The following is a 23,964-nucleotide window of genomic DNA, read 5'->3' as shown; positions in this document are numbered from 1 at the left end:
AACTATTGGGTTGGCCAAAAAGTACATTTGTTTTTTTCCCGTAAGATGACTCTAGTCGTGCTTAGCTGCCTTTAACATCATTCAAAACAACTTTCTTAGACTATTGTGGCAGCTCTCATATCAGCATGCATTTAAAATAAAAATTATCAAAATTAGTGGATATTTGTGAAGCCATTTTAATAGTGGAAGAAGTTGGAAGAAGATATGTAACATTTTTAGCATATTATGCTTTATTATTTCGAGAGATAAAAAAGCAAAAAGAAAAAGATTTGTACAGTGTATAGAGAAGATGCTGTGACTGATCAAATGTGTTTAAAGTGGTTTGCAAAGTTTCATGCTACAGATTTCTCCCTGGACAATGCTTCACGGTTGGGTAGAGCCCTGAAGTGGGTAGCAATCAAATCAAGACATTAATTGAGAACAATCATCATACCATGTGGGAGATGGCCAGCCTACTCAAAATATCCAAATCAATAAAGGTATTGGCGAAAGTGAAAAAATGTGCCTTTTTGTTTTATAAAAAAAAAAAACCCAAAAACAAAAAAACAAAAAACCCAAACATACAAACTTTCTGGCCAACCCAATATTTTGAAGAGTGGGAAGTAACAACTTCAATCCTCAACAACTATAATAATAACAACAGTAGTAGCAGCAAATACTTTATATAGTGTTACTACATACCAGGTTATAAGCACTACATATATTCCCTTCATAATTATCCTTGAAAAAAAGTGCATAATTTACTTTAAATTGCTGAGCAACTATTAAGTGCCAACCATGCCCATAATCAGTTCATCTTACTTTTAAAAAAGTAACTGGTGGTATAAGCATTAAAATCAATTAAATAAGTGACTAAGTAGTTAGTATTAAGATTTAAAAATGCATTAATTTCTCAAAGTATGCAAAATTTATATTGATCCAGGCATAAATAACTCAGCAAGATAACTTTAAACCATGCTACTAATAATTTTAATCTTGTTCAATGAAGGCAAAAATGGTATGACACATACCTCAATGAATCCCAACCCTGGTTTTGGTAGTCAAGAGTACTCCTAAATTTTTCAAGGTTTGTCATTTAAGCAAACTAATTCTCATTCACCTTCCTTTACATACATAACATATGGCATAATAAATCTTTCAAAAGTATAAACGAAGAACAACAAATAATAGACCCATTAGATGGTTGCAATTCACTAAGGTTGGGAATCACCAGGTGTGTAGAGCAGGTGTGGCAACACGGGACATTTGTGGTGACACTCATGAAGGACAGAAGAGATGGACGTGATGGCATGTAAACAACCTGGCATTCTGAACCTAATTAACTGGGGAGGTCCTGCCAAAGCCCTGCTCACAGTAATTCTACCTCATACCAAGCAGTGCAGACCAATGGAGTTCCTGTTTGGCAGCTGCCCGACTGCACCAATGTCCTAGGATCTGGTCAGCACTGAGAACTAGCGAAATTTTACTTCTTTCTTTACAGTACCTCTGGTTTAAGAATGTTTGTGGTGTGGTTTCTTAAACTGTATTTTGTGAGATGTTTATAGGCATGCTTCATGAAAAAAGTTCTATAGCCAATTAAGTCTAGGAAACACTAGTTCAACAGAAGTCTAAACAGACTTGCTCAGTACAGGACTGTCAGTAAGTCAGTAAGCACGGTCAGTCTCTAAGGGGAGAGCTAGACATAGCGCAATTCTCAAACAGTAACAGACCCCCACGTCCCAAGGGAACACTAATCAACATCAGGAGGAAATGTTCAGAGGAACAGTTTAGGAAATACTGGTTTAGGTTAACGGGATCTCATCAGTCTCCCAGTTTCCTCCTTGGGTCCCTGGGCTCCAGCTTCCTCCATCTCAAAATGTTATCACCCTCTGTAGGAAGCAGGACTTTACAGATCCCACCTGATACTCACACCACCTCGGGGAGTACACCACCTTGGGGAGGCCTCTAAGGCCGTATGTAAGCTGACCCGAGGCTGCCTTCTATGCTCTGCATACCTGTGCTCCCCCTACAGTCTCTACAGTCAACCAGACACTGTTGCCCGTGGGCACGTGTCAGGGCCTGTATCAGTGAGGGTCAGAATGCTGGCCCTACACCCAGTTCAGGCTGAAAACCATCATCACCTCTCCAACTACCAGTACTCTCTTTCTGGATTCTATTCCACAGCTTGTTTGCATCATTTAAATGACACAAACATGTAAAAATTCAACCTGTATTTATTAAGCAAGGCACTGTGCTTAATAAAGGATGGGAGATAAACCAGGAACAAATAATAATGGCAGTTATAGTAATGAAAAGCTTCCTATGTATGTGCCAGTTCCTATGTAAGATGCTTCTCATGGATTATCCAATTTAAAAATTTTAACAACCTTTTGTGATAGGCACCATACTCAGATGCATCTTATATGGATGAGCCAACAGAGAGGTTAAAAACTTGGTTACCCAGCTGGAGCTCGAGTCTTGGTTTGTTTGATTCCAGAGCCCAAACATCCTACCCATGCCATTATACTGCCTGCTTATAATTATGGTATGTGGCAGACTACAAATATCAAAAAAGACAAGAGAAAGATCAAACCCAGCTGCTGTTGATAATGGTGGGAGGGCATAAAAGATTTGATCAAAAGATGGCATTTGAAATACATTTTGAAGACTGATGGGACTTTAATAGCTGAAGATGGCAAAGAAAGAACATTCAGGCTAAGTGAAAAGAGTAAGTAATAACTGCGCGTGGGCACAAAAGCATGATGTACATTCAGTACATTTAGCCTGAGATAAGAGAGGGTGGCTGTTACTCCTTCCCCCTTGCAAAGGGATCAGTGTGACAAGCATGACCCACGGGTCAGTGTTCGTCCAAAAACAGTTACTGACTCGAGAGGACATAAGTGTTTCCAGTCTCAGAATGTAAGATTAGAAAATTTTAAGGCAATTTGACAGCATACTCTTGTAACTATTAAATTTAAAAATAATTTTAAAATTGGGGCTTATTTTATAAATCTTTTAAATTTCATTTCCTAGTCATTAATTTTTATTGTGTTTTATAGAAGCACTGGTCTGTGATGGACCAGAAATTAAAAACAACAAAACAACAAAACAAGAAAACGGCTCACTGGTCCTATACCATATTTACCTGGGGGACACTGAACTGGACCAGAAAGTAGAGACAGCAAGGAGCTTGCTGGCTCTTGTTAGTGTAACAACATGTGCTCTGCCTATACAGCTAGTGCTTAGCCAACTGATGGGAATTCCCTGAAGATGCCATCCAAAGGTCAGTAGCTTTTGCGTATCCACCAACGTGCAGAACACTGCTTAGGTATTGATCTTGCTTTGCATTCATCACTTTCACTTTAAAACCTAAGGACAGGTGTTAATACATGGGCAACCCAACAGGGTAAACATCTTGAAATATCAAAAATAATAAAAAGAAATTACTTCTGTAGTTCATCTTCTGAACTAAGCAAATGTTTCTTTTTTCCCAAAAGAGCAAAATAAATAAATAAATAAATAAATAAATAAATAAATACCCCTGCTGCTGTGAAAATGCTGAATTGTGTTTTTGCATAGCTATCTACAGAAGACACCATACTTTCTCCAGCAAACCAAGTTCTACCACTTTCCCATACACATCTCTGATCTCGTATTTGGGGACTGGGAGCCCAGCCAGAGCACACGTAGCCACAGTTGCCAGTATAACTGGGGATGGGAATGGGGTGGAACATTCAGATCTCATTTCACTCAAAGCAAGGCAAAGTAGGGAGAGGAAATCAGCGTTTGTCTTTTTAAAAAAAATTTTTTTCAAGTTGTAAATACTAAAAAAGAAAAAAGTAAACTATGGTAATAGAAGTGAGAGACCAGATCTGATAGCACAAAGAAGTAACTTAATTTATAAAAAAATTCTGACTCGTTTGTAATGACTCACGCTCTACCACACTTGCTTCCTGGGAACCACAGCGTCACTTAGAGCTACATGAGCTGCCAAGCCCAACAACTGTGGAGAGTCAATATGACTATGTATGACCAAAAAATGTTCATCTTTACAGAACCTGCCTTTTGCAATCAATTCTAGCACACTGCTCTTATTTCCATTATTTTTATATCAATGATGATAAACATTTACAAGTTTCTCCTATTAGAGACTTCTACAAAATATCTTCCTTAAATCTTCTAAATGTTAAAAAATGGTCACATATTTCTAAATCTTTCAATCACTCCTACCAAATCTTACCTATCAAATCAAAAATGTTTTTAAGTTTAGATAATAATTATTGAACTATTTACCATATTTGTTCTTTTGCCCTTAAAACTGTTTTATATATTTGATATTCAAAGTGAGCACCTGGTATAGCCTTAAAGGAGTCATTTGGAAAGAAGCCTTAAACTATAATTGTGAAAAAAGAATGTTTGTTTAGAAAATAGTCATAAAAATACTACCAATTTGCAAAGTTAAGAATAATGAAACCCCTAAAACAAGTAGCAGCTGCATCTCACTATTCAGAGTTGCAACAGGCAGCCACTAAATGACAGCAATGAGGTAACTGCCCAAACTTCCCCAAGATCTTCTCTCCAAAGCTTGCCTCAAGCTCACATTCACTCCTTTAAATTTACTTCCCTCTCTTTCTCTCCAAGTAAAGTAACTTTGAAAGGTAGTTAAAATGTAGATAAAATACCTTCACCCTGTCTCTGTGACCTAAATCTAACTATGAAAATTAAGTGTGCAGTAATTATATGTTTTAGGTAAACTTATTTTAATAATTCAGCTTATTCCTAGTTTCAAAATGACAGGCTCCTTTATTTCAATGAAGTGATTGCATAAATGACAATGTATGACAAGGAATTTTTTTTTAGAGAGGAAAGGGAGGGAGAAAGAGAGGGAAACACTGATGTGAAAGAGAAACATCGATTAGTTGCCTCTTCTGTGCACCCTGACTGGGGACCAAACCCGCAACCCAGGCATGTGCCTTGACCGGGAACTGAACCAGAGACTCCTTACTTCGAGGGACAATGCCGAACTGAGTCACACCTGTCAGGGCTATGTGACAAGGCATTTTAATGATAAAACCCCCTATATTAATGGAGAGGGCAAAGCAGAATAGCACTAATTAACATACTAAGTCACGGTGCAGCTTATATTAAGAATTAAGTTTTTAAGTATCAATCTTTTACAGCATGTCATAGGATAAGTATTTGGAACAATGTCAATATTAATTTTCTTTTATTTCAACCTCCAGATGAAAAAGCTGCTCAATATGTCAGCCCATATTTGAAAATAACACTCGTTTTATAAAATGTCAGTCATATTTATATATTTACTCTAGTTCCTGCCATGGGTGGCATTTTTATTAATATTAGTCTTTTAAATGTTTGACTCTATTTGCTTAATACAGGCCATTAAGGTTTTCTGTCACTGCTTTGCTAAATGAAGCAGTATCTGTATCTTTATCACAGAAGAGGAAGGTGATTTGTAGTTGACTAAAACGGTTTAAAATGTATTCTATTTTTGGTAGCGGCAGGTTTCAGGTCTGAGGCTTAAGCTCCTTGGTCCACAATGAGAAAAGGCCCTAGCATCCTTAGCACCCTATTGCTATCTCTATGGTTGTCAGGTACAGCCTGAAAGAGGGCATTCAGAGACAGAATGCCGAGACAAAAAAGATGACAAAACAATAGAAGCCTAAGAGGTGAGAGCAGAGGGAGATGACTAGAAGATCCTAGCCCACGGCAACACTTAGTGCTTGGCAGAGACTTCTGCCTGATTTGGCAAGGCTGACCAAGGTTTGAGTGTAGACACAAATGGAATTTCAAGACAGAAAAAAAGGGGGATGCTATATAACACTTATTTTTAAAAAGCAATTTTTATCTCAAAATATATGCCAAAAGCAAAATACAGGAAAAATATTCAAGGTGTATTTCATCCAACCAATTAAAATTCACTGATAAGCAGAAAAAAACCTTGTAAATCAGGGTAATATCCCCAAAACAATTTTACTAAGATCATATTCCTAGTTTGAGAATTCTTCTGACTTCTTATTTATAGAAAGGGAAACCAAATGTCAGAGGATGAGAAAATTCACTTTGTAAAAGTAACCATTAACAAGGCCCCTATTATTTAATAGAAGCATTCTAAGAACCCAATTCTCAACTGTATTGCCTGTTTTAATGGGTACATTAAAGCATAGGAATACTAAATCCATGTCTTGTAAAATATCCACTTGAACTTGCATTCCAAAACAAAATAAAAATTTGGAACTCTTTGGAATTTCTTTTCAACTAATAATAATAACAACTGAGAGCTGATTATTTAACATTTTCCATTTAAAGCAATTCATTAAAGAAATGTAATTAAAAAAATCTTCCAGAATAATTCAGATTTTTTCATATAATTATACCTGTTCCACGGTCTGATTTATAGGAGTTAAGGTTTACAATCTACAAGTAGCTGTGGTTTAAAGTTTCACCATTTGCAGGGGTTTATCCCAGATGAGACAATAACACCTTCTGGACAAGTAATCACAGTTAAGGACTCATTTAAAGTCATTGACAAGTTGATTATGCAACTTTAAGTGATAAAAAATATAATGAAACCAATTTTACCATAGGGTAATTGACATAAACAACAGTTAAGTTCCTATAGCATCTCAATGTTACAATGAAATGACACTGAGCAAAACGATGTTGTTCAAGGACATGCTGTACAGTATACAAAATGGTAAACAGGCTAAGTAAAAATGCATTAGTGGTTAAGAATTTTTATCCTCCATAATTACTACTAATCAAAATATTTTGCATCTTCCAATTAGATCTAGAAGTGGTTGTCAGGGTTTATTTCTCGAGAAGAGAATGAATCAAGTCCTCATCAAGTCACACTTATTTATTACAAAGGTGTAACTATGAAAGTTTATGAAAAGAACTGGGAGTACAGTATCTGTCAAAGGAAACTACTCAGTACCAAGCCTAAATACTCATTATTTGATCATTCACCTAAGAAGTAGACTTAGATACGTAACTCACTGCCTCACTACATGAAGATGTGTAAAATGATACACAAACTACAACTGCAAGTGGGAAAACTGACTTCAGAAATAACAGAACCACCATGACATTTTCAAAGGGAGAAGTGACAAGGAGTAACTTCTTGAATATAAGACAACAGGTTGCAGGAGTACCTTACTAAGATTTTGAGATGAAGTATGATTCAACACTGTAACTCCAAAGGAAGATCAATGAAATACACAGGATGGACATAAAATGTAAAGATCACAAAAAGGGAAACAAGTAAAGAAAAACAACATGTGAGAAACAATGAAGGAATCAGTACAGTAAAAACTCAGACGTCAGGCCGGTTCTCCCACAGCATGCCCCAAACACGAGAACTTAGCGGATACGTCCCCAGGAAGGTCCAGCGCAGTACTACCTAGTGCACGCAAGAACCGTCCTGCTGGCTGCAAGCCTCAGCTAGCAGGTGCCTACTGTCCTCCCCTCTGTGCTTGCTTTCAGCAAATTCATATGCTGAGCTGACTGAACCCTTATCTTCTTCCATCTGGAAGGACAGAAAAGCAACAAGTCTCGTATTACAGACAATACTCTCACTGTATATAGGGTTAGAATCAAAACAGTAAGTTGGGGTCCACAATCTGAGAGGCACAAATGAATGCTCGCACACCACTACATTCATTTACTGTCACAGAAGAGAGCTAACAGCAGCTTCTTAAGGGGCACACAGAAAAGCACACGGAACAAAGCCATGATTTTCCAGTGCACAAAGTCACATTGAAAATGGGTTTCCTTCAATAAAATTAAATTTCTTCTATTAAATTCCTTGCCACCACCATTTAGGGTTCTCATTGCAGAGGTTTACCCCATTTTGGACTTCTCATGCTCCCTTCTCAGAAGACTTCTCTACTCAACTGGACTTCAGCGGAGTAGACAGGTCGCATGGCCTTTCAAATGTTAACATGCAGGTGAAGGGGGCTTAACTTGATTTGACAAAATTAGCCAAACCTTTAATTTGTATATATTTTAGTGTTAACTAATTTGAACAAATTTCTATTCTTTACTTTTTCTGTATTTGTATTACAGATCTTGCAGGGGTGTCCAACCTTTTGGTGTCTCTGGCCACAAAGGAAGAGGGTTGTCTTGGGCCACACATTAAATACACACACACTAATGAAAACTGATAAGCAAAAAAAAAAAAGTTTTAAGTAAATTCATGATTTTGTGTTGGGCCGCATTCATAGCCATCCTGGGCCACATGTGGGCCTGCAGGCTGTGGGTTGGACACCCATGTAAGGAGTACGTGCCCACAGCCAAGCTACTTGTAACTGTTCTTGAATTACTTTTTAAAAAAAGTTCTCATTGAATTAAACAACAGAATTTTCCTTATTTCTCTGTATTTTCTCAGTCTTAGGACTAATAATTATTTCTATAAAAATACTATGGTGAATTTCTTACCTATATAAAAAATAAAGTAGTTGAATTCTTTGATTTTAAGAGTACAATAAGTTTATGTAAAGATAAGTTGTTTTTTTTTTAACAGTAGCTTTGCCTATAATACTGGGGAGAGGAAAATATTTTATTCAAAAGAAAATTGCTAATAGTTTTGTGTTAATGGTTTTAAGAGGTAATACCCTGAGTAAAGATCTGAAAGCTCTTTAAAATACTTGATATCTGCATAATTTTCCTCTCTGGAAATAATTAGGCTACCGTGGATAACACCCAGGAATACTGTTCAGTGCAGTTCAAAACCAAGATGCAGTATTCAGAATTCACAGGATGCTCCAGCAGGCAGATATATGCAGGCTCTTGCTCATCGTGCCCATCCAGTGGTCGCTCACTGCTCATCTAAGCAACTGTTATTTCTGCCTGGCCTTTGGTTGAGCACAGTATTTCTTCTTTTTGTTTTTCTCTGATGCTGATAGTAAGTAAGTAAAGCACAGTACGTAAAATGATCATCTGATAGGTGAATAACCTGGAGGCTCAGAGAGGTGAACTGATTTGATAGAACACATAGGGAGCACTGCCAAGGGTGGCAACAGTATTCAGGCCCGTTGTTTCCCCCAGGAGGGCTCTTTTTACTTTTTTAGAACACCTGATTGGAGACTGACTTGCAGCAAAGTCTACTTGACCAATACATTCTGCTATCACTGTGTTCTTTCACAGACGAAAGTCAAGCTTACTATTTTTGTTACATCATTATGGGGCCTGAGATCTCTAGTTTATGATCTTACCTCATTCTTTTTTGGGCTTGATTTAAGCCAATATGATTTATAAAAATATGATTTAAAAAGTTATCTTCACTTGACAAAAGGGCTTGCCAGAGTGTTCTTTATATAATGAGCTCTCCTACTGCCTGTGAGTTAAATAATTACATGTTCAACAATGTGATGAATACCCACTCTTTTCAGAAAGGCACATACAGATAAAATATGATACATATATTCGGCTCAACCAAGGTGAAGTTTGTTTTGGTTTTAATTCTTGTTTTAAACATAAGTTTTAGTTGGCTACCACTTAAACACTCATTTGTATATTCATCTACAATTATTACACCTTTATAATTCAAAGTAGAATATTTCAAAATCTTGATGGTAATAAAATCAAAAGGTCTGGTAAAACTTTAGAATAGCTCAGAATTATGAACTCACAGAGTTATTTAATAAGAAGTTATTTAAGTGGTGCTTTGTCAAAGCCATTTATTTGGTCAAGTAAATGTAAAGATTAAAAACCTTGCAGATAAAAAAGAATCATGTGTGAATTAAGAATCCACAAAATACTGATAGAATGAGAAATTAAAGAGTGCCAGAACTAAAATATTTTAGTCATATTACTTTTTTTCTTCAAACCAAACTGGAGTCAAAATTAATATTATACAGTTTTGGTATCTTAATATCAACAGTTTTAGGATTTAAGCTCTCCTTGTCTTCCATCAAAAGACATCTCTACACTAGTGGGGTTTTTTTTTGTGGTAAATGAGAGAATGGATCTGTCTGTGGATATAAAGGGATATATAAGAGATATAAAATTTATGTTCAATTTATAGATGCACTAAACAGTAGCAAGGATATGAAATGCTTCAGCAGTCATTACAATGTACAAAGACAAATATGCACATGAACTTACAATACAGATTAAGGCAAAATAAAAAATGGGCAACTCTCATTTTCAAGTAACGGAAACTTAAAACTTTAGATTTTATGATGAATTTCAGTAGCTTAAATTAGTCAACATGCAGGAACATTCTTAAATATGAATACGACAAGCAGAAGCATAAGAATTATGCTACAAAAGGTAGTTAAGGTGGAAAATAGATAACAAGGTATAGATCTCTGTCCTGTTTTTATGCTGAAGTTTCATCTCAATGAAGAAACGGATTTTTTATTTTTAGGTTTAAACATACATATTAATGAAGGTCAAATTAGAGACAGAGCTGTGCTAACCAAAAATGCTCCACTCTTAATTCATGCCTCTGCCCATCTTTTAAATAGTTTAATTGACCTTTAGCATGCAGAAGTCAACAAGGTTCTACTCCTACTCTACCTAAGTTTGCTCAGCTGATTCCTTGCCCTCGACAATGGCTGCAGTGCGATGAACTCGTCACTTAAAGCAACTGTGTTGGAGTACATCTATAAGTGGACAGAAAAGGGATGGGACACACAACAAGTCAGTGAGCTGTATTCATCACCTAAGAGACAGACACAGGACAAGCTTTGTAAAGACACATCCGTTCCTACAAGACTAGGAAATCTCATACATGGTACATATACATGACCGACATTTGTAGGGCTGCTGGCTTTCTTCACTCTTAACACCACATTGTTATTCTGGAGGAAAACAAGGTTCAAAATAAATGCTGATAACTCTTCTTTTGATATGATTTTTCTTGCTACTTTTGGTAAACAATGAAGTACCTAACAACTTTCTAATCATTTTTTCATCATTTGAACTCAGAGGTGAAAGTATAAGGCAGTGAAGGAATGATGTCACACATGAGATCTAAATGACCATCAAGGGGGAAAAAAAAAAAGAATAGAAGAAGATTCCTGAGTGGAAATACAGACTTCCTCTTTGGATCAAACCACAGCAGAACACCTGTCAAGTCATTTAAAGTAAAATGGGGCAAAAAGGGAGATTATGTCAGCTCTCACACACAGACAAAATGATTGCTTTTTAACCAATTTTAACCTATGGAAAAGAACTACAATATGTATAAGTACTTTCAACCTTTTCTTGTCTAAGGGTCCCCTTAAGGTGCAAAACATGTCCTATGGATTCTTTAGAAGGAGGCTATCAAAAATGTTATCAAGAAGTCTCTATGAAAACACATCATAATTTGCAAATGCACTGCCTATTATAGAATTTCTAAGGGTACATGTAAATAAATCCAATTATTTACTTTTATGAAGAGCAAAGCTTTCAGAGTGATGCATTAACATATTTTGGTGAAATGCAACTTTATATGGGCCAAGAGGGGGAGACCAATGTGTGTTCTTTATAAAGGTATAGAAAATGTATTAAAATAGTATTCTGTCATCGAAAATATTTATCTCTTAAGGTTAAAAAAGAGGTACACATTTCTGATATATATTTAACAATTACATATTGAAGAATAGAAGTTTTCTCACACTGATATACATATATGCATAGACAGAGTAATCAGATAATGCAATTTTTTTAGCCTAACTTGAAGATCAGTATCACAGAGCAACATCCTCACCATAATTACATTTTTACTAAGGACTTACTACATACAGGGCCAGGGTTGGGTGTTTTATATTCATTATGTCTAAAAATCATGTAAGATAGTAATTATTCTGATTTTACAGAGGAGGAAATTGAGCCTTAGGAAAATTACTTGATTAAAGACATATATTTTATAAATGGTTAAAATAGTATCTGAATTAAGTTTGTCAGACTTCAGAGGCCTACGATGATTCAGTGGGGTTAAAATGTGTATCGGTTAGGACTGAGTTACCAAAGCAAATACAGGCTAAAGGAATGTTGACATGATCAACTGAAATCAAAATCAATGCATCATTTAGGAAGCCTAACTTAAATCACTATCTAGGGACCACAATTCTATTTGTAGAATATGTAACTAATTTTCCAAAATTTAAACAAAATTTGCTTGGCAGGTAAGGTATCAAACATGTGGGAAAAATTCTCAAACTCAGCATAACTAAATGATAATAAACTCACTGCTTACTAGGGCATAAAAGTTAATTAGAATGTATTCTTGAGAATACATATCCAATGCTAAGACAGTTCAAGACAAATTAAGATAATACTTCTAGCTCATGTACAAGTCAACTATACAGAGAAGGTGCATTCAACTACATAGCTACCACTTCTTGAGCAAATAAGTGTTTGGGCTTATTTTATTCAATCCTCATTACAAAGATAATGAAATAGGCATTTCTATCAAATTTTACCCAGGGAGGTATTGAGAGAGACTTCATCAGAGAACTACCAAGTGCCAGGCATAACTTTCAGATTAGGGAACTGTCATATCAGGCCCTAAAGACCATATTCTTAAACACTATGCAACATATTGTTACTATTTTTTGTAGTTTAATACTTATTAATAAATATTTGGTCAGAGAATATATTTTATAAAAATCCATTCTTTAAAAATTATTTAGGTTAAAGAACTTATTTTATACTTTTTTGTAAAACAATGTAACCTGAAAGAGTATTACTCAAATTCTAATGTTTCTAAAGACATGAATATATATCCTAATTACATATGTCTGATAGAATGCTGTGACAATATTATTTAAAAGTTATTTACTATTGTTATCTGGTCATGACAGTTCTACCTTTAAAAATATATAATTTTTATATATTACCCAATGTAATATATAAAAATTATAATTTGTCAGGAGTCATACAATTAATAAAAATAACATAAAAATATCAGATATAACAATATTTAGACTGCAAAATGCTTAATATAGAAATATCAAATTTCCCATTTTCTAATATAAAAAATTATACTGACAGCTATTCACAGTTAAAATCCCTAAGTAAAAGATTCTGTATATAAAAGTGGTTACCTGAGCCTTTTCAGTATTTGTAGGATGGAGCTGTCTGTCAAATACTTTCTTCACAATATCAAGAAACAGACATGTTACAACCATGAGGATTATGGCAAACCAAACAGAACCACTTGATAGGAGCTGAAAAAACACAAAGTACATATTCTGGGAGCCCGAAAATGGCCTGCAAAGAAAGAAAGAAAGTGGGCTTAATAAAAGTAGAAATTGACAAGACAGTTTCTTAAATTAAGACATCATGTAAATCCATGATATCTGAAAGTTATAATTTTAATCTGGAGTACAAATTTGGGATAATGCTCAAAATTTGAAATCAGTAAGTAATTGAATAATTAATAAAACAACATCGACTTTAATTGTTAAAAATAAAATTCAGTTGCCCTGGCTGGGTAACTCAGCTGGTGGAGTGTCAACACGTCACGCCAAGGTTGTAGGTTCCATCGCTGTCAGGGCGCACGCCAGAGTTAACCAACGAATGCGTAAGTAAGGGAACGACAGATCCATGATTCTTTGTTTCTCCCCCTCACCTCACTCACCACCTCCCTCCCTTCCTCTCTTTCTAAAATCAATTAAAAAAAATTACAATGTAGTTACTCACCAGAGAATCCCTCCGTAAAACAAAGAAAATACAAAATAGAATATGATAGATCCCCAGGTAACAAAATGGTTGATCCAGGTCCAAAAATGAGTCTCCAAAGCCATCTAAAAAAATTAAAAACAAAAAACAAAAAACCCTTGTAACAGAATGTCTTTAACCTCTAAGATGAAAAATCACAAATGAATTAATTATAAGTGACTAACGTTCCTATGGCAAAGTCTCTAAGAAGATGAATATTAATGCAAGGATCATAGTAGAAAACTGAATAATTAAAGTTTATAATAATTTTCTTCTCTGAGGAAACAGCATTGAAATTTCATGACTACTTTATTCTCAACTCTATTGTCCAAAACAACTTGTACTGTCTTGTATTATATAAAGAGAAGCAAAATTTCAGAGATGATTACTGTGGAATTAACCTTTATTTAACCATAAAAATCATGGAGGTTTTTCAAATAATGAACTTAAGATTTTTGCCAAAAATGAAAATAAATTATTAAAGAACAATCAGTGAAATTATGACAAAAAAAGGAAAAGGGAAGGGATTTATCTATGACTAAAAAAATTTACCTATGAATTATACAGACACAAAATTTATCCACGTGTCTAATTTCTTTATCATACCTTTACTGTAACTGTAATAACCATGACCGTGAAGACCAACGTGCCAAATGTCCAGTTTCCAAACATCTAGACAGAAAGAACAAGCCATTATTACATTATGTGTCACCATGATGCTAAGTAAGATATAAGGCAAAAGGTAACTTTACTCTTAACTAAAAACCACTTGTACTACTTAAGCCAGTTGCATTTTAAATCCGTGACTAGATTAGTAAAGTTAGGGGAGTGTAAGAAGAAGCAACATAAGCATTATCATGAGTAGTACTGTTATCCTTTGCATATCATCAGACTGAAAACCCAATGTGGGTTTGGAATTGTGTGGCACAGACTGTTTTTACTTGGAATGAGAGTAACTGCTTTATTCCTGTCACACAGTAAAAATTATAACAAAACCCTGTTCGATCACAATTACTGAAATGGCCAAAAAGTTATTTATTTTTTCCATACATGGCTCTCATAGTGCTTAGCTGCCTTTAACGTCATTCAAAACAATTTGTTAGATTGTCTTGTGACAGCTGTTATCAGTGTGCACTTAAAAAAATCATAGAAACTGGTGAATTTCTGTGCAGCCATTTTAATACTGAAGATGGAAGAAAATACACATTTTCAGCATATTATGCTTTATTATTTCAAGAAAGGTAAAAGCACAATTGAAACACACACACAAAAAGGATTTGTGCAGTGTATGAAGAAAGTGCTATGACTGATCAAACGTATCTAAAGTGTTTTGCAAAGTTTTTGGTACTAATGATATTTTGGCCAAATAATTCTTTGCTGTGGGGTTATCTTGTGGAACACCCCTGGATGTTAGAAGCATCCCTGGCCTCTACCCACTAGAAGCCAATGGCGGGAGACAGCTGACATACTCAAATATCCAAAGCAATAACGTTATTGGTCAAAATGAAAAAATGTCTTTTATTTTACAGACTTTTTGGTCAATCCAATATTTTTTGAAACTATTCCAACCAGAAGTTATAGTGGATAACTTGCCATTGTATTTCTGGACACAGCAAAGACAGAGCAGGAAAAACATTAACACACAAAACCAATACCTAAAGGAGAGATAATGGCTGACAGAAATACTCCTTAAAGGATTTTTTGTAAAAATGCTCCGCATGTTAGTCAGAAAGCATTTCCCTGGACTTTACAGCAAAAACTTACACAGTTTATTAAAAATACAGAACCCCCAAAAGAATGTCTGGATTTAAGTTCCACAAATAAGAACACAACCAGAAGTTTATGTTAATTTAGTTTTAAAGTAGTCATACTCTTAACACATTGGTTTGAAAATTATTTAAAAGGTTGTTTTATTATCACAAATTTCCAACAGCATTTATGAGGGGGGAACCAAAAAAACCCCAGCATTTATTTATAAAACATTGTATACTGACTTACATTTTTAAACTTCAGTCACCTTGAAAGTACCCTCCATTTGATATAATACATCTATCAAGACTTTTTCCACTGCTCAAAACAGTTTTGAACTCATTGATTTTGATGCCTTTTAATGCTTCTGCCATTTTTGTTTCACCTCTTCCATATTGGCAAAACACTTCCCTTTGGTGACTTTTTTATCCAGGGAATCATAAAAAAGTCACTCAGGGCGAGATTGGGTGAACAGAAAGGGTGGAGCACGTGGATCATATTTTTTTGCCAAAAACTGCTGAACACTCAGCACGGTGTGGGCAGGTGTGCTCACAAACCACCCTTCATGAAATATGCAATTGAGTCTTCAAACAAATTCGCTGAAGCTGAATGCAACCTCACATCAGCTAGTAGATAGATACAGATGGGTTTCTAGAATATTCACCTAGCTGGAGAAGTCTGTACTACAGGGTGCCTGCCCTCCAGAAGATAATTCTGGTTTTTGGGGTGGCCCTTTGTATTTGACAAATCAGTTAATTTCTCTGTATCTCACTTTTTTTATTTGTAAAATAGAGAAAAACCTTATAGGTTTTTATAAGAATTAGGGTATATAAAAAGGACAGTGTGCCTAATAACAATCAATAAACAACAGTTATCATCAATAACAAAATACCAATTAATATTCTTTTATTTAAGGGTATTTGAGGAGTCTGTCAAAAGAATGAAAAAGTCATATGGAATCCCTCCCTTTTCCTACTTTAGTCATCTCTAGAAATGAACTAGAAATACTGAAAATCAGTGGGTCTCACTTGACTGAGCTCTTGGAGGAGTGCCAGTCTCTTCCTTCAGGGCCACGTGGGCAGATCTGAGATGCAGCGGGGAAAGCACCTGGATGCGGTAACACCTGCACACACCGTCAGTATCTGGTTTTACTGGACCGAGACTGGGGTTAGCTATGTGCAATCTTTCTCAGAAGTAGAGGTTAGTTAGGGCTCCCTCTTGCATTCAAAGCCCCACAGGGAGCTGTAGAAAACACATTCACATTCACGTGGACTTTTTTTTTTGTAAATTTAGCAAGAGTAATGTATTCAACAGCAATTAATCAGCACTGTGGTCTCTTTCCATTCTGACTTTCCTTTGAGTTAGTGATGGGAGGGGCAGAGGGCATTTTGGAGAACTGGCTAAAGAGAAGTTGAGTTGGGCTTACTACACTGGCTTGGGTTAAGTGGGACCTATTTATGTAACTCATAGTTATTTCCATGTATGTGTAAGCTTGTATTTATAGTTTTGTATTTTTTTTCCTTAACAGAGGGCCTGCCAGAATGTGTAAGGTTTAGACTATACTAAACCCAGTTCTGCCCTTCCTCAAAAGAGACAGATGCTCAAAACAATTTCTAACATTATCTGCCTGTCTTCTGTATAACTTCTAACTTAATTTGTTACTTAATTATTTAAGCCAAACTTGTATTCCAAATTAAAAACATTCATTGGTATATTCAATAAATAGTAACTGAGTACCTACTGGGTTGGCCAAAAAGTATATTTAGTTTTTTTCCATAAAATAAAAGATACATTTTTCATTTTCACCAATAACATACTGATTTAGACTATTTTGAGTATGTTGGCTATCTCCTGCTATTGGCTTCGAGCAGGTAGAGGCCAGGGTGCTGCTAAACATTTTCCAATGTGTAAGACAGCCTGGTCTTGCCTGCAAAGTTTCTTTTGAGAAATCAGCTGAGAGTCTTCTGAGAACTCCTTTGTAGGTAACTCTTTTCTTTTCTCTTGGTGCTTCAAAGATTCTTTAAAATGTCAAAGGTTAAAGATAATGTGTTTTGGTGTGGTCCAATTTGGGTACGACTTGTTTGTTGTATCCAATGCTTCCTGGACTTGTATGTCTATTTCCTTCACCAAATTAGGGAAGTTTTCTTTCACTACTTTTTCAAAGAAGTTTTCAATCTATTGGTCTTCCTCTTCTCTTTCTGGCATCCCTATGATTTGGATGTTGGTAATTTGGTGGAGATTTCCCAGAGGCTCCTTACACTATCCTCACTTTTTTAAATTCCTTTTTCTTCTTGCTCTTCTGGTTGAATGCTTATTTCTTCTCTATGTTCCAAATTGTTGATGTGAATCCCAGCTTCATCTACTCCACTGTTAGTTCCCACTAGATTTTTCTTTATTTTACTTATGTAACCTTCATTTCTTCCTGGGTCTTTTTTATGTTGTTGCTGTACTCAATGAGTTCTTCGGATATCCTGATCACCAATGTTTTGAACCCTGCATCTGATAGGTTGGTTATCTGTTTCATTCAGTTCTTTCTCTGGATTTTTGTTCTGTTCTTTCATTTGGGCCATAATTTCTTTGTCTCCTCAATCTTGCAGCCTCTCTGTGTTTGTTTCTGTGTGTTAGGTAGAGCTGCTTTGGCTACTGTCTTAGTAGAAAAGGAACCTGTAAATTGTGTGGGTCAGAGCTTTTGGTAATCACTAGGATTGGGGAACCCTCTTTATCGCTTTATGGTTCTTTGTTGGGGAAGGGCTTGGAGAGGGTACAATGCAGCAGCCTGGCTTCTGGAGGTTTGCCTGGCACTCACTCTGTTTCCAGTTACTTCACTTATTCCTCCTGTATGACTGGCACTCTTCCAGCTGTTGCCCAGAGGGGGTGGTTTTGCATATGTTCTAAGTCCTTGTAAGCCCTTTAAACAGTCTCCTGAAAACCCAGCAGTTTCTTCTGCCGCCCAACCACCACTGATTTTTACAGCCAGAAATTATGGGATTTTTCTTCTCGGCACTGGTATCTGTGGCTGTGCAGTATGGCCTGGGGCCCGACTGCTGCTTCTCGAGGTATCCCTCCCAATTTTTATCCATCACACATCAATGTGAGACCATCCATTCTGCTGCCCCTGCCTTGCCATGCCACACTGCATCTCTGCGTCTCTGCCCCTCCTACCCCTCTGGATGAATGTGGCTCCTTTAAATCCTTGGCTGTCAGACTTTCATACAGCTCAATTTTCTGATGGTTCTAGGTGTTATTTGTTTTGAGGTATAGTTATAATTCTCTCTGTGGTTCCATGAGGAGGTCAAACATGTTTACCTACGCCTCCATCTTGACCAGAAATCTGTACAGATCCTTCTTTGTGTTTCAGTTTTGTTTTTACTTTTTTTGAAATAATAAAGAAGAATACACTGAAAATGTTTCATATTTTCTTCCATATTCAATATTAAAATGGCTGCACAAAAATTCACCAATTTTGATGTGCTTTTGTAAATGCACGCTGATAAGACAACTGTCACAATACAATCTAACAAATTGTTTTGAATGATGTTAAAGACAACTAAGCACGACGAGAGCCACTGCATGGAAATAACTAAATGAACTTTTGGACAACCCAATTTATATGCCAATTACTATTCTAGGACTTGAGATAAGTAAGATAAATAAGATAAAGTTGCTACCCTCCCTCATGGAGCTTATACCTAGTGGGGACAGATAACCAAATAAAGCTAGAAATATATACCTTGAGGTAGAGATTAGTGCTATGAAGAAAAATAAACATAGAGTAAACATCCAGGAAGTGATAAAAGATGAGAGAGATGGCATTATACAGGAGTGAGTAGAAAGGCCTTCTTAGGCCAGTGATGTTTCAGCAGATCTGAATGGATATGTCACTAATGATTTTGAGGAGATCCTTGTATATGTGATCATATTTTCATTTTTATAAGATCACGTGGGCTGCTGTGTAGAGAACAGACAGCAGGAAGGGGAACAACAGGAGCAGGAGCAATGAGGAGCTAGTTGTCATGATCCAGAAAAGAAATGATGACAATGATCGGAACTGTGTGGAGAAGGACAGAAGTGTAAACACTTAGGATATGTGTAACATCAGAACCAATGTAACTGCACATGGGCTGTGAGAAAAGGGAAATCAAGGATAACCACCAGGACTTCTGCCTAAGCAGTTGGGTAAAAGGTAGTAGCATTTATTAGAATAAGGAGAACTGGAAAGGAACCAGGTTTGCAAAAGACAAAAAAACAAACCAACCCTGTTTTAGTTATATTAAATTTGAGATTCCTATGGGACTAAGTGGAGAAGGCAGTTACTTTTTTTTTTTAAGATTTTATTTATTTATTTTTAGAGAGGGAAGGGAGGGAGAAAGAGAGAGAGAGAAACATCAATGTGCGGTTGCTGGGGGCCGTGGGCTACAACCCAGGCATGTGCCCTGACTGGGAATCAAACCTGCGACACTTTGGTTCGCAGCCCGTGCTCAATCCACTGAGCTACGCCAGCCAGGGCGAAGGCAGTTACTTATTTAAATCTGAGGATATAGGCAGCGATGTACATTTGGGAGTTTTCAGCATATAAGCAGTATTTAAACCATAAGAGTGAGTCCACCCTGTGTACAGATAAAGAAAAGATGACATAGCACCAAGCCCTAGGCCACTGCTCCATTTGAAGCAGTGGTTCTCAAAGTGGGTGATTTTGCCTCCTGAAGCAAGTTTCTCAACCTCTTTGAGGTTAATTGTCAAACACATAAAAGTAACAGATGACATTTTCCACATCCATGGTTATTACAATTCAATAAGCTAATACATATAATACACCTGGCACAGAGGAAAAAAAATCAATAAAAGGTAGTTATTATTTGGGAAGTGCTATAACCTTAATACAACACAAACTAGATTCACACATCTTTTTGTCTAAATCAGGCTAAATACGTCCTCTAAAGTTAAGTGGTAGTAATATATGTTCCTGCACTATAGCCCAAAGCACAGGTGACAAACACAAGGCCCATGGGCTGAACCCGGCCCTCCACCCTGTTTTATCCAGCCCAGCACTTTGTTTCACCTGGCGGCAGTGCTGAGCTGCTTCACTGTTAAGGAGTAGTTACATTTACACAGCCCTAAAATTACATTTGGCCCTTTGCCAGCAACCTCAAGGCTGATGTGTCCCCTGGTGAAAATGAGTTTGACACCCCTGTCCTAAAGGGCTTGAACTGTGAGTGATTCAAGCTTCTTTATAATTGAGACCTATTTCCTTCACTGCACTTGCAGATTTCATTATTTTATTTGCTTATTTTCTGTACTCCTCACAAGACTCTAAGCTCATTACTCTCATATATCCAAAACCTAGTATGGTGTTTCAAGGGAATGGTTGTTCCTCAATGAATGTTTGCAGAGCAGATAAAACTTAATATCCACCTCTTTGTAAATCCAGTATGTCTGTGTCTCCAAATATATTTTGCAAAACTTAAGTACTGTCAGTGGAGAAGGGACACTAAAGGTGACAAGCATTTCCAGTCCACCACAGGACTACTGCTGTCGCTTCCTGTCCTCCTATCTAGATAAGCTTAGAAAAAGAGGCCAGTTCTGCCAAGGGTCTCTCAACAGGAGAACTCCAATTAGGACACGGTAACAATGTACTATGTCACACTCTTTCCCAATTTCATATTTCAGAAAGTGACCATTTTAAATGGTAACTTACAACACCCTCAAAATTGCTAGTGTGCATGTAGCACTTCCTAAGCATACCAAAAAATAATTCATTCAATTAAAGAGCAAAAATTAAACCTTAAATACTCATTTCTCATCTAAAAAAGGTAAATCACAGTATCTCTCCAACAGGATTATTGTGAGGATTAGGATATGGGGCATGTACAGCACTCAGCACAAAAGTACGCAGTAAACAAATAGTAGCTACTATTAAAACACAATCCTGACGTGAGCAGCACACAGCGGCATGAACATTCCCTTGTATTAATTCATTTCTGAAAAGCAAAAATTGCCTAGTACCTTGAGTTTCATTTCAATATTAAACTATATTGCCTTTTTGTTTTAATTTTGATTTGTATAAGATTTTATTAAGTAAAAGGTTTAAAACTTTATTATAATTGTATTTTAATATCTCCAATTTTATAATTTAAATTGAATTCCTCTTTTTTATAATGGAAAGTTATCAAAAACCAAATTAAACTATTAACAAACAATTTTAAAAAAGGTGTATATTTTACCTGGCCATTTCCAAGCAGAGATATATCATTCCCCATTAGAAAATAGGATCCAAAAAAGAAAATAAAGGCATGACTGAAACCCAGGATGGTCCAATAAAGAAAAGTTTTAATGCTTAGTTGACGGTTTTTACTAATGTCTCTGTAAAATTAAAAAAAAAAAAAGAGAAACATATTACAATTCATATTTATTATTTACCTATTAAGAATTACTACAATTTTGTAATTAAAAACAAGATTTGATTTTTAAAATTTGAAAATATTGGCAGAAAGAGTAAACCCCACTTTACCAACTACTGGTTGGTCAAAAAGTTCATTTGATTTTTTCCATAAGATGGCTCCAGTAGAGCTTAGTTGTCTTTAACTTCATTCAAAACAATTTTGTTGAGTTGTATTGTGACAGCTGTCATACCAGTATATATTACAGAAAAAACAAATCACAATTGGTGAATTTTTGTGTAGCCATTTTAATATCAAAGTTGGAAGAAAATATGCAATGTTTTTGGTATAGTATGCTTTTTTTAATTTCAGAAAAGGTAAAAACGCAACTGAAATGCAAAACAATATTTGTGCAGTGTGTGAAGGTGTTGTGGTTGACTGAATGTGTCAAAAGTTGTTTGCAAAGTTTCCAGATGGAGGTTTCCTACTGGACAATGATCTGTAGTTGGGTAGGCCCATTGAAGTTGGTAACAATCAAATCATGACATTAATTGAGAACAATCTTAAAATAAAATAAAAAAAAGAACAATATTTATACCACACAGGAGATAGCTAACATGCTCAAAATATCCAAATCAATAAAGTTATTGGTGAAAATGAAAACTGTATCTGTTATTTTATGGAAAAAAACTAAACAGACTTTTTGGCCAACCCAATACTATTTGTAATTAATCATACACCTGTGTAAGAGCTTATAGTTCACAAAATACATTCACATTCATTTTCCCATTTGATAAAGAAATTTGATACAACATAATACTTCGGTTTAATTGTAAAAATGTTGAATTATCTGTATTGTTATTCTGTTGTAAACATTCAGTCGCAGTCACAACTATTCTTACCATTTCTGGATAACTGAATACCTGTATGAGAATGGAGGTCACATGGATGTGGAAATCATAAGCTGGTCCCGAGGAACAGCTCCACATCCCTGTGATTACTTGGTTCTGTGGAACCAGGACTAACTCAGGGAATATGGATGAGAATTAATGCCCCCAGCCCTACCTTTTACACTGAATACTACTCATAAATTTGGCAATACTAGAACATGAACTAATTTTTTAGGAACTCGAGAGACAACCAATCACTGAATAACTTACCATATTTTTCGGAATATAAAATGCACCCCCCCGCCACCACTTGGGAGGAATAATGTTGTTAATGCTGCTGTTGAGCTCTGTTTACATTTACATTGGTGAAATATTTGGTGAAATATTATGTTATTTATGTTATTACATATTTTACCACATTTTGTGCTTCAAATTGTTTTTCCCTATTTTCTTCCTCTAAAGCCTAGATGCGTCTTATGGTCCAAAAATATGGTAATTTATGCACATGAAATGGAATATTACTGGCTTGCAACAATAAATGCAAATTATACAACTGCCCAATACATTACTAGGATGAAAGCGTTCATTCCTAAAAAAACTGGAAAAATTGTATTCAACAATTACCTTATTTTTCAGACTATAAGACACATTTTCCTCCTCAAATTTGGGAGGAATAATGGTTGTTAATGCTGCTGTTGAGTTCTGTTTACATTTACATTGGTGAAATATTATGTTATTTATATGTTATTAAATATTTTATTGCATTTTTTGCTTCAAATATTTTTTCCTATTTTCCTCCTCTAAAACCTAGGTGGTTCTTATGGTCCAAAAAATATGGTATAAACCATACAATAACTAAAGTACTTTCCTCAGTAAAGTATTAATCACCAAGACGCTATCTAATGTATTTTTAAGGTACTTTTAAAAACTGGTAACTATACATACTACTTGCATTTAGAAATGTTATGGATATCTACTACTGGAAAATGCTTACCGATAGAGGGTGGGCTTGTTCTGTAATACATGAGGGTCTATATGCTGTTCCAGTAGACTATATATCAGAATAGGTAGGGAAGTAAAACAAATGTTGTATAAAGTCAGGTACACGCTGTCATACAATGTCTAGAAAGAGAAATCAGTAGGAATTTTTAGATTTTAAACCATATAGCATTATTATTATACTTAGGCATATAAAAACAAAGAAGCATATCAAAAATAAACATAAAAATTATTTAGTTTTTCCATTTATACCAAAATCTTTTTTAGTAATTCCAATCTGGTTCTGACATACA

The 23,964-nt window shown here is 35.6% G+C and overlaps 1 protein-coding gene across 5 annotated transcripts in view; it reads right to left on the bottom strand.

Moving 5' to 3' along the window:
- The window catches only part of ATP11B (ATPase phospholipid transporting 11B (putative)), a 102,157-nt gene that overhangs the window by 7,508 nt on the left and 70,685 nt on the right, over positions 1 to 23,964 (bottom strand). For 2 of the 5 annotated variants that reach the window (XM_036017740.1, XM_028503405.2), the window contains exons 24-29: positions 23,667 to 23,794; positions 21,627 to 21,765; positions 14,263 to 14,328; positions 13,639 to 13,742; positions 13,041 to 13,206; positions 10,525 to 10,610 (exon numbers count right to left, since the gene is read on the bottom strand). In XM_036017740.1, the coding sequence (XP_035873633.1) occupies positions 10,525 to 10,610; positions 13,041 to 13,206; positions 13,639 to 13,742; positions 14,263 to 14,328; positions 21,627 to 21,765; positions 23,667 to 23,794 (689 nt within the window). Of the gene's footprint in view, positions 1 to 7,402; positions 7,529 to 10,524; positions 10,611 to 13,040; positions 13,207 to 13,638; positions 13,743 to 14,262; positions 14,329 to 21,626; positions 21,766 to 23,666; positions 23,795 to 23,964 lie in introns of all 5 variants that reach the window. The other 3 variants (XM_036017741.1, XM_036017739.1, XR_003683865.2) reach the window with 2 other exon arrangements.

Source organism: Phyllostomus discolor, chromosome 2 (genome assembly GCF_004126475.2).
Source record: "Phyllostomus discolor isolate MPI-MPIP mPhyDis1 chromosome 2, mPhyDis1.pri.v3, whole genome shotgun sequence".
In the NCBI taxonomy this organism is placed as follows: Eukaryota; Metazoa; Chordata; class Mammalia; order Chiroptera; family Phyllostomidae; genus Phyllostomus; species Phyllostomus discolor.
The sequence above is the reverse complement of the archived record's forward strand: the minus strand, read 5'-3'. Positions and strand labels throughout refer to the sequence as shown.